This window comes from Coptis chinensis, chromosome 7 (genome assembly GCF_015680905.1).
Source record: "Coptis chinensis isolate HL-2020 chromosome 7, ASM1568090v1, whole genome shotgun sequence".
Taxonomy (NCBI): domain Eukaryota; kingdom Viridiplantae; phylum Streptophyta; class Magnoliopsida; order Ranunculales; family Ranunculaceae; genus Coptis; species Coptis chinensis.
Genome location: NC_141462.1, coordinates 23,090,570 through 23,102,692, shown reverse-complemented (window position 1 = coordinate 23,102,692; position 12,123 = coordinate 23,090,570). Strand labels below are relative to the sequence as shown.

At 36.6% G+C, this 12,123-nt stretch overlaps 1 protein-coding gene across 1 annotated transcript; it reads left to right on the top strand.

The window, feature by feature from the left end:
- Positions 1-2,272: 2,272 nt before the first annotated feature.
- LOC147486673 (putative transcriptional regulator RABBIT EARS) lies at positions 2,273-3,613 on the top strand. Its single transcript, XM_086573008.1, has 2 exons — positions 2,273-2,836; positions 2,927-3,613. Exons 1-2 carry the CDS (start codon positions 2,557-2,559, stop codon positions 3,436-3,438), a joined length of 792 nt encoding a protein of 263 aa, XP_086429134.1. The 5' UTR covers positions 2,273-2,556; the 3' UTR covers positions 3,439-3,613.
- Positions 3,614-12,123: the final 8,510 nt, after the last annotated feature.

The window sequence follows — 12,123 nt, the reverse complement described above, 5'->3', positions numbered from 1 at the left end:
AGTAGCCGCTTACCCAGAGAAAAAGGAAAAGTACAGGACAAATGGACAATAACCAGGAGTGGAATTATCTTCAAGTTGTTTTTCTGGTACAACACTAGGAAATTCACAATAACGGCATCCCTTTAATTAGTGTGGTTCAAATGACTGACACAGGATTACTATCTACCAAATACTGCTAATTTGAGTAGAGAACATTAATAGTGCTAATTAGAGTGCAAAATCACCAGTTTAATTTGCAAGTCTCTGAACATTGTGAAATACTAGTTTTTGAATGCAGCTCGCGTTTCTTGCCCCAAAGAGTACCTCAAGATGAATCTATCTCTCTCTTTAAAAAGTGGTGAAATATAAGATCAAATTTGCTATAATGGAAATTATTAGCATCACCACTGCCCACTGGAGACTCATATGCCTTCATTCTTATGCGGATATATAGCATGAGTACAAACGTCTCAGTGCCTGATCGAGAAGATGGGCAAATTCCCAGCCATTGCCACCATACAGAAGCAATGGAGCCCGACTTGCAACTCTGTAAGCTTTGTTTAATTGGTCGAGTGGATCTTCAAAAGTTAACATTTATTAAGGAAGTGACAGTCACAGAAATATGAGTTACAACAAACTTAAAATTAATCTAAATGTTCTACTGTGGTCACATTCTTTCAATGCATAATGGATCTTGCATTGAGAATTGACTGGAATGCGTGCACTACTGTGGATTATTTAAGCTTCCAGGGCAGGAGTATGCTAGGACTTAGAACTATAGCAAATATTGAAAATATAACTTGAAATTCTACCTTGCTCACATTCTTCCAATGCAAAATGGATTTTGCATTGAGAGTTGGATTGCACGGTACGAATTTCATCCAAACAGTGGATGTTAAATGCAATCTGTATTCGCCTCTGGATGCAGAATGCAGTGCGCGTCCAAGTGGGAAGTAGCAACTGCCCTGTCATAGATATATAGCCCAGATGGCGAAATGCATTGTACATACATCTATCTGTTGGAGTTATCCTCACATGAGGAAGAAAGAGAGAATCCGGTGGTGTTTGCATAAAAAGTTTGAGCGAGCGAAAGCTCGGAAATAGTCTTGCCCAAGGGAGCCTTGGACAGAAAAAGAAGTTTTTTTTTCAGCTCTTTTCCGAAAACATGTCTACTGGACTTTTCTGATGAAAAGCGAAAAAGGCGCGTGTGCGCGTTCGAATTGGCCTGTTTGAGGCACGCTCAGGTCTAAATTCGTCAGAATTTCTGTTTTTTGAAATCGCGAGACAGCAAGTTGGTATAAAAACAGAAATAGGTTTTTGGGAAAACCTAAGTCAAAAAGTTATGAATTGAAACCCAATTTTGAGAGAGATCAAAATTAAGAGATAATCTTTGCATCCATAAAAACTTGTAAGGAGATAGGAGTGATCTAGTAAGGTAGAGAGACTTGAGAGGAGTGATTGTAATCTTCCTTCCCACACTTATAAAATGATTACCTATTGTTTATTTGTTTGTGATAGTTGTTTAGAGAGTTGGGCATGCTAAGTTGGTTGTAGTAAAAATTTCGGTCTGAAGATTGTAGTTGGTCCAAGTACAAATTATCTTAGTAGTAGGGATCGATTGGTATCGTTATTCTCCAACACTATGTGATTGAGGCAGATACATATTCGTGCGATTTGAGGATGCATAATGCACCAAAATGTAAGAATCTGTGTAGTTACGGGATGTTAAAAGGAATATTGGGAACTTATTTAAAAGACAATAAAACCCGAAATTCGTTCCTTGTGCCCACTGCACACTGCCCACAGCCCCACACCACAAGCGCTATACCTGTGGGAGAAATTTAATTGGAATAAGGTCACTGGCCCAATTCCATGAATTCGTGGCAGCCAAGGAGAGGTACAGTGATCTTGATCTCTGTTATATCCCAAGTCCTAACAAACTCTAAAGATAGACATGCATTAGTACTGCCACTTGGACTCGTAAGGACCTACATTAGTTTTTCAAGTCTTGTGCATTCCTTCATGCATGAAGAAGTAAAATCGTTCCCATTGTGAAAACGATCTACATTAGTTTTTCAATCTTACTCGCATTTTTTTAAAAACAGATAATAGGGATAGGCATACCCTTAGCTTGGCAGAATGCCAGCATCTAAATCAATGTGTCACAATATGAAACTTCTTAATCTGCAGAGGAAATGTTGTCATATTTATACATACTGTAAATAACAATAATCGACTAAAAACCAAAATTAGTTGCTTCACTATAACAGCCAAACGTACTGAAGCACCCACCACTGCACCCTCACGTCCCACCTTCCAAACAACAACCATAGTTAACTAGAGACTTTTTCAGCTTAGTTCTTTCTCTCCTTCATAGATTCTCAAGTTGTTTTCATGTCTCCAACTCGGATTCACAGATGCTTTCTTCTATCTATATCCATTACTTCCTTTAAATTTCTTCAAACATAAGGACACCTCCATCTCCCCTTCTCTTATTTCGACTTGTTTGATAAGTTTAGTCTTGCATTACAAGGCTGATCATTATCTAATCATATAAAGTAAAAGTGTAATACTGTAATGGAGCAAGCTGATTATTGGATGTGGATGAGAAAGAAATTAAGTGAGAAGTCACACGTTCAAGTGTCTTCCAGGGCGGCTTACAACGATTCGTGGGAAGAACAAGCCTTTGCTGAAGATTCAGCTGGACCTCTTGGTGGTTGTATATGGCCACCAAGATCTTATTCTTGTAGCTTTTGTAGAAGAGAGTTCAGGTCAGCTCAAGCTCTAGGTGGTCACATGAATGTACACAGAAGAGATAGAGCTAGGCTTAAGCAATCCCCTAATTCTCAGATTGAAAGTAGTACTCTTGGTGTTCAATTCCCTCCTCAAGTTTGCAGTTTGGTTTTTAGTCCCAACCCTAACTCTAATTCTAATATTCTTGCACCAGCCATCTCAGCTTCTAGGGTTCCTGCTCCAACCAGTACTCTAGACAAGTGCAATGATCAGACCTTGGTTAAATCTCCTTCTTATTCTTCCACTAAGGTTCATGAACTTCAAATGGGATCTTTATTTTCTTCCCCAGCCACGCACACAGATTCAATTGCTATCAAAGTTATTAATCAATCTGATAAGTACAAGCTTGAAGCGGAGAACAATTTGAGAGGACAGGAGATTGGACTTGGTGTTTGTCGTGAAGATCTCAAGCCTGATTCAGAAGTGAGCTTGAATATGGTGACTTCTCGGACTAGGCCAACGCGATCTGGTGGTGATAATGAGGATGAGGTAATCAGTAGCAAGAGAAGAAAGATTGGTGCAAACTCCTTGCCTTTTTTCCTTAAACCTACAGGTACATTAGTTGAAACTTTTCGAATTCAACCGGAATTTATTGGACTAAGTCCTAGCTCCATCGAGGAGATTGATCTTGAGCTAAGGCTGGGTGATCGGCCTAAGGTGAAGTAGAATTGTACTAATGTGCTTAAATGAACATATTCTATAACGTTCTCTTTTAATTCTATGTATCTTTCCCTTTTCCTTTGGCTTTTTATTTTCGCTTTCTTATTTTCTGGTACAAGCTTTGAGCCTAAGATTCACTGATGGCAACGTTCTTCGAAATCATATTTACTATTTCTTATTCTTTTCAAGCTTTCAGATTATAACAATACCACTACTCATGAAATCATTTTTGGTATACCGAAGCTCATCTTTCCCAAAGGCATTGTCTTTCATGGGCCACCTTTTTTTTGGGTGATAGAACGTCTCACCTATTCTCATTTCTCAATGCACCTACACGGCTACACTTGTTTTGGACTTACTTCGAAAGAGAATGCGTGACATTTATTGTGTTCCTAAGATCTGCATGCACCAAATTGTTGATCAAACAAGAAGTTTTGAAAGTTCTCAATGCATCTAGCTTGTTTTGTGTTACTTGGAGAAATGTAGCATTAATTGTGATCCTCATATCTGCATGCACCAACTTGGTGATCTAATTAGTAGAACTGTAGAAGTTAGAAGGGGAGAATGATGATCTCTATGTTATACTTGTATTAGTTGGTAAGCAGGAGTTCATCTGCATGGTTTCCATGTTAAGGAGTAGAATTGGTCCTTTGAAAGAGCGATGGTTTAATGATATAGTGGACTAGTCGATTATAGGATCCGTTCCCTTCCAAATAGCTCGACGCCAGGATGATAAAAAGCTTAACACCTATATATACATCAGGAGACAACCTTAACTGGAGTTGGAAATAGTGTGGGCTAGCTAGAGAATGAACATATAGAGAGAACATCTATCAAATTTTCGTACTGTACTTGTGACCAATTGTTTCTTGATCTACACAAATGATGATCTGATCCCATGGTACTATCATCATTAAGTCAAATCTTAGTTAGCCCTCAAGAAGGGGTTCTTACCATTCCTGAAAAGGTTATCTTGGACTTCTGAAAACTTTCCAAAGAACCTCAAAGTACCACTTAACCATTTAACACGTTTGAAAAGGAAACATGATGAAGAACAAACCTAGAGTTTGACTTAATAGTTGTACTTGTGTTCTATCACTTTTCCGTTCTTTACCAATTAAAAGCATGTGTGTAGGATTTAAGGGTGAAAAAAACTGACTGAAAACTGCATGGAGTATAGTGAAGCTAGCTCTTTTCCCAACTCAGTACCTCACTGACATTCTATCAGATCAGTTTGAGTTAAACAAATCAAACATAAAAGCACTTGTAGTATAAGTTGAATACATCACAGCAACGATTCCCTTTTTTCTTGTTTTGTTCTCTTCAACAGATCAGAAATCAGATCTGTTCATACTAACACTATTCTCTCTCTCTTACTTCACTTCACATAATTCCAACTGCTTGTGTTCTCTTTCCCAACTTTTCACTCCTTAACAAAACCTCCAAAACAGCCACCAACTATAAGGAATCAAACCATTTAATTAACATAAAACCAAACCATTTTTTAATACAAAGAGAATATAAGCACATCACGAAGTCATAGGCTCTATCAACGCGTCTTTTGTTTCTTATTTTGTAGTCATTAGTTATTACAAACACTTTGGACGTGGAACCCTAGAATGCTTAAAGTAAACTATCTAGAAAAAGACTTGTAACTTTGTAAGTATAGAAAATAAAAGAAAAACCTATCTCTGGTATAGTGTTGTAGCTACATGTTCTTAGTTCAGACTTCAGAAGGTTCAGTGCTTGAATTCATGCAGTATAATAGGCGAACTTTCAGTGTTTTCTTCTTTTCTTAATAAGGATAATTGATGAAACATCACTGTTGACTTAATGGTTTTGCAGAAAAATAGCTGTAAATGGTGCAAGTAAGAGTTTAAGTTACACCCAACAATAAGTCCATTTAAAGGGTTAAGATATGAAGATTGTTTTAATGATTTTGGACTTCGGGAAGTTTTCAGATGTGAGAGAGAAAGAGAGGTGATAATAGAGGGAAAGTGAGATTGTTTGCATTGGTATCTACAAAGTGCTACATATGTGTAAGAGCCTTAAAGGGTATTATTGGTGCGAGTTTGTCTTGTTTTGGAGTTGTTGAGTTGGATGTATTTTGTTAGTAACAGCTAGTGAGGCCTGAGTAGTAGCAGAGGGGGTTCTGAGTGAGGTTTTTAGAGGCAGTGACAGAAAGTGCACATGGGCATCAACTGTCGTTTCCTGTTCTTTAAATATGACTTATAGAATTCAGTAAGGAATGTGGATTTATTCTTGATGCTATAGGTTTCTTTGTTTAGAGCATTCTGGGATTCCATATTGCTGATATATTGGTGAAAATGTTTTAAAAAACTTGTCCAGAGTATTTGGGTAGTTGTGTTTCAGATTTTATTTTCTATTATTGCTTTGACAACTCACCGTCTGAGACTCTGAGGTATATTTGCATTGGAATTCCTCTCTCTAGTTTCTGTCTATCATCCTTCTACTCCTACACTGACAAATTATTATGTATACAAAAATGGTTGATTTTGAAGTGTGTAAATGCTTGTTTAGTTTACGCATTATCATTAATTAAGCATGTCTTGATATATACACAGAATAAAACAGCATGTGATTCACTATAATAGCAATTATATACAGTGCATCTAAACTAGACGAACACATCAAAGTATGCATGAGATGTCGCACTAGTGTATAATAGAAATGTTTACAAGGACACGCACTAACATAACCTCATTGTGATATCAGCTGCCCAATTCAGATTTCGGCAGGCGAAGATCAAAACAGCCATCAATACACAACTACAAAGACAGATAATCCTGTACGATTAAGGCCTTACTATGATTTCGGATTCTAACCTAAATCCAACGAGGATAGTTGGGATTTAATTGGTAGACCCCTTCAGTAGATATATTTGACACCAACCTAGACAGGGAAATTGAAGCTTTCCCCTCAAAATGAGCTATCCTGCAATGGTAGTGTCCTCCTATAACTGATTTGTAGAAACATGAGCTACTATAAGGAGTCCAACAAGAAAATAAGTTAGAGCTTGGACCTAAAATAAAACAGCTCCTACACTTGGACCCCAAATAAAGATAAGCATATCCAGTCCTTGCCTCTTAGGATCATAGCCCACATACTCAAATTGTGGGCTTTACACGAACGTTGGACCTCTAGTAGGCACATTGTCTATTAGAGCCTAGAGGCTAGAGGTCCTGGCCTGCACTCCATTCCCCCCTAGAGGCCGTGTCAGGTATCAAACTCTCTTATTTCTGAAGAATTCAATCTTGTTTTTTCTCTCACAACTCCGTTTCCTGAACTTATCTACTTAGTTCGTGGATTTCAACTTGTATCAGATTCAGACAGGGAAAATAAGAAGGCATTTCCATTCTTGATTGGATTTTGGTCTGTGAGAAAGCAAATGTACTTTTAATAGAGAAGAACATATATGATATCGCATATTAATTCCGACAATAGAGAGCTTTATATAGGAGTGCTCCGCTTCACAGGTGAATAAGGAAGACAGTTAAAAAATAGAAATAGATACAAAAGATTAAGACAAAGAATCACCTCTTAAGTGCTGCTCAATCCTTAAAAGTGCCTTCAGTGCATTCTCCTCGTCCACTTCTGTTATATCGTCTCAGTTCCCAAATTGCCACACCAAAGGTCCCACTCCTATCCCTCAATCCATTATCCATACCTTTCTACGGGATCTAAATTTGCTATCTACATTTTCTGCCTCTTTTGCATCTTCAGCAGGAATCTAATCCCTATTTTTACCCTAGCATTTTCCATGTTATGATTGATCCTACACAATAAGCTTTCCTTGAACAATTTAGGGGCAACTTCTAGGGCAATATTGGGCAAGGAACTAAGCCTCCTTGACCACTTTTTTAGTGGATATATCTTCCACTTTGTGTAGAACCATTCTCTCAATAAAGACTCAAATCAAGATAAACAAATTATTTGTAGAAAATATAGTATAAAATATCGGGATATGGGTATTTATCAATATTCAATTTTTTAATATGTATTGTAGATACATCTTTTTTTTGGAGATGGTTTACATTATTTCATATGTAAATATCGTGGATAAAATATCGATACATATCTAGATATTGTGGATATTTCTTGATATATTATTTATATTTATTTGAAATATAATGATAAAATATTAAATAAAATTATTACCTAAACAAAATATCTCTAAATATCATCAATATCATTGAAATATAGTTGATATTTGCAATCTTATATATCTTTAAACGTATCACGATATTTATGTATCCCTTACTAAAATCTCGATAAATATCACGATATTTTGTAATATGGTAGAAACAACCCCCAACCCTAAGCCTAGGAAAACAAGAAACGAGGAACTGATCGAGGAAGCGAGATTTTGTGCCATGCAATTGAGACTTGGTGTTTGACCCAACTATGGATTAGCTGAAACAATATTAGCTCAACAGAAAATACCATGCCAAATAACATATTCAAAAATATGTAAGCAAATGAAGAACATAAGTCATAGCTATTGGATGAGAATATAGTTACCATGAAGTAAGAAAAATCCTCAATCGCCCAATGAGGTTTTGCGGTAATGAGCTTAGAGTGAGAGTCATTGCATAGAGTATTAAAGAAGGGCAAGAATAATTGCCACTGAAATGGGCTTGGGTCCGGTAAGTTGAAAAGTGGAAGCCCAAAAATAATTTTTAACAGGCCCAAACCTTTTTCCATCTTCCGGCTAACTAGGCCAATGAAGATTGTGTTTGATAGCCCTCTTTGCCATGGAAAATTGTGGCGAATGCAAAAAAATATTGATTTGCCGCTGTTTGATATGTTTTCCACTTGGTGGCATATTTTCTTATGATTTGCCACCAAAATGCTGATAAAATTTACGTTGGGGGGGAGCTAAGCAAATTTTGCCACGCCAAAAAAAACACATGGATTTGCCACAAATCCGAAAAAGATTTGCCACCTTCGTCTCTCCTTCAAAAGAGAACCAGAGAACTCAGATTTTTTGAGGATGATGAAATCACTTCATCTCCTTAACAGGTTCATTCCTCTATCTCCTTCTCTCTTTTATCTCCCCTTTTATTTTTCTTCAACAACCTAATTGATTAGAACTTGAATCTCCCATCAAGATCTTTGGTCAGTATTCTTTTTCTTAAATTCTTCAATTTTACGCAGTTTCGTATATTCAAAAATGGGCATCGAGTGTGTGATGATATAATTGAAAGACTGAAATATATATCAATTGACAGTAGAAAGGTAGGGGTATGGTGTGCAAAAACTGGCGAAGCCCGCTCTTTAGTTTTCTTAATAGATCGAAGTTTGTTCAGAAAGTTGTGGCTAGAATTTTTTTGGTATCTCTTTTTTTGGCTGTAATTGTTAGCACTTAATTGTTTTTTATATTGTATCTTGGCAGTAACCTCCCCCACTGGTTAAAGCGTTAGGAGTTGTGCCCAAGTTCTTGAGATTGATTGGTCAGAGATTTTGACATTGTTTTAGTGGGTGGTGGTAGGGATAATCAACTAAAGATATTTGGTGATTTTTTGTCTGAGCTTAAGAAGTTGAGAGCTTGAGGAGGTGGAAAGAGCAGCTTCTTTGACAAGTTGATTTCAATTCTGTTGGAGGTATTGCCCATTTTCCATTCATAATCTAATGTGCATTAAGATTTGGTAATATTTGCTGCGTTGTTGCTTTTATGGTTAAATTTGTTAGGAAATTATGTATACAAAAATGGGGTCAAAAAGAGATTTATTACACTGTTCTACCCAATTTTAGAAATTGCCTCATATCTGTTCTCAATTTGTCACACACAAGAAAGGGGGAGAAAAGAAGTTTGTGCTCATATAGTGGCTCTCCATTTATTATGATAAGTTTGTACATTTTATTTTTCTCGATTTGGGTTCTTATTGATAGTTTTTTGTTCTTGAAAGTGGATTATATATACCTTGATTACCTTCTAATGAACTGCATTCTTTTTGGTTGTTGCATTTGATTGTAGAAATATTAGAACCAGAAGTAAAGATCCTTGGCCTTGCAATTCTCTCTCCTGGTAGACCTGATCTTGTTCTTACAATTCCCAAAGCTGGAAATCCCAAGGGATTATGGTTTACATTGAAAGAAGGTAGCCATTACAGCCTACCTCATTCAGAGTTAGCAACAACATTGTCTCTGGTTTTAGGTACACCAACACAATTTGGAAAACTTGTGTAAATGGTAAGTTCTATATATCTTGGAAGTAACCTCCCCTCTGGTTAAAGCGTTAGGAGTTGTGCCCAAGGCATGGCTCGATATTCATGTAGCGAAATCTTGGATCAGACCACTAGATGGAAGGATCCTTTATTAAGCGCATTATGGGACTGGTGTTCCTTGGTTGCATTTTATGTCGCCTAGTAATTGCTCTTTTGGGTGACACTCGGATAACATTACCATGTGCCTTCTCCAATTCCTGGCTTTCTGATTTTCGTTGTCTTTATTATAGTTGATGGTCTAGTATCCTGCAACTTCGTTGAGAGTTGGTGGAAAAGCTTAAATGAATTGTTGTGAATGCTCTAGTGCTACGAACAATTGAGAATGAGGATATTTACATTTGAATGTCTATGCACTCGATTGCGAGGTTATGGGTTAGTTGATATTCAGTCCGTTAAGGTTGAAGAACAAGTAGCCATCAGTCAGTCTACCCTCTCTAATTTTGAGTGTTCAAATCAATCTATAATCGTGAGAGTGTGAGTGTGTTGACTGTGTGTGAGTGTGCCGAGTGTGGTGAGTGTGTGAGTTGTGTGATGTGGGTGGGTGTTGCAGTGGTGTGGTGTAAGTGGTGCGGGTGGTGCAGTGGTGTGGGTGATGTTGTTGTTGTTGCTGGCAAGTGCTACTGTGATGTTGCTGCTGCTGGATGGCAAGTGTTGTTGTGTTGCTGCTAGATGGCAAGTGCTGCTGCGTTGTTGCTGCTGCTGGTGAGTGGTGCTACGGTGTTGCAGGTGCTAGTGGGTGGTGATAGGTTTTGCAGGTAGTGAGTGAGTGGTACTAGTGCAGTGTTTTGAAAAAACAAAAGAACTAGATTGTGTTTTTAAGTTCCATTACTAAGTGGTTTTGACTTGAGTGTGGCTAGATTTGTTAACATATTCATGCTACTTCTTCTTGTTGGCTGGTGAAGTTGTAGTTCTTTTTTATTAATAAATGGAATCATCGATCTTGTGAAGTAGTTTCTTATTTATTACTATTTATCTTGTAGTTGTACAAGTCTAATATGTTTGTGGAGTCTTCTAAATTTATATTTATGTAGTTGTAACGACATTTCGACCAAGTTCGTATTATTAATTATCCTAATGCACTTTCATAACTTGTTATTGCTATTTTAAGTATATTAACTTGATTTGTATGCATAATTAGATATGGCAAGGCGTTAGACAAATGAGATGGAGAGTGTTTTTATCGATACAATTCATAGCGAGCTATTTCTAGGTCATAAGAATGAGAACGGATTTCTTCCAATATCAAAAGAGCATGCAAGGGAAACACTCCATAACACATTTGGTATCGACTTGACTATTATTGGTCATGTAACTATGCGAATGAAGATCACCTTACGATGGATAGCACACGATATTGATAGAATAATTACTACGCATGGGTTTGAATGGAGTTATGAAGAACAAAGATCATAGCTAGCAATGAGATTTGGGATCAAGCAATAGCACAAGATCAGAGTATGGGAAACTACAGAAATCGAATCTATCCAAGGCACAATGACATTTTATATGTGTTTGAATAATAATGGTTGTTACGGTTCATTGCACTTTGACATTTTTTATGGTTGTTTGAGAAGACATACTAGCTATGGGTACGATTAAAATTGAGTTGTATTGTCTTTAATTTGTCTTTATTTTGTATTTTGTACTTTATTTTTTCTTTTTATACACTTCATTAAGTTTGAAAAAAAAAAAAAAAAAAAAAAAAAAAAAAAAATCCAAAAAGTAAACAAACATATCGGGCGAACAATGTCAACACCCAATATATTTATTGATAGTTACGTGATAAACTGTAAAATGAATAGTTTTACCTACGAAATAAAGCGTGAAACTCTATACGAAAGTAAAACTACAAACTATCTACGTGTCTATTTTTTTATCAAAGTTTCTACTCTCGAATCTATCGAAATAGAGTGGAGTAACAAATTCGTTCCACTCCTAGTGCTCTAGCATGGAATGTTTTCTAATCTAATTAGTCGGTCTTAAGTCTAATGAGAGCTTTATGAAGGGTGTTATACTACGATACAATATGAAATTGATTATGTTGAATTTAAACTACGAATGCTATGGAAATATGATTGTTTTTTAATCTAGATAAAGGATTAGAGGGGAATTGAATCCACCTCGAATCCAACTTAATAGCCTAGCATAGATTCTTATATCTCGATTCTTACGTTCTTATGGCAAGAATTTCGAGTTCTAATCCCTAGTGTTCATGACATTTCTACCAAATACTAACTAGCATGTGAGGTCGTCCACCCATTCTCATGGTGAATCACGACCTTCTAGAGTGGAATAGATTCTACAATGTTTCTACACTATACTACTAAATTTTCATCAAAGCTTCATCAACCCCTCTAATGGAGGTTTTAGCCTTGAGTCATCAAACCATCATTTCCCATTGAATTATAACTACTCATCATATTAAAATTCTAACTTAACTAAA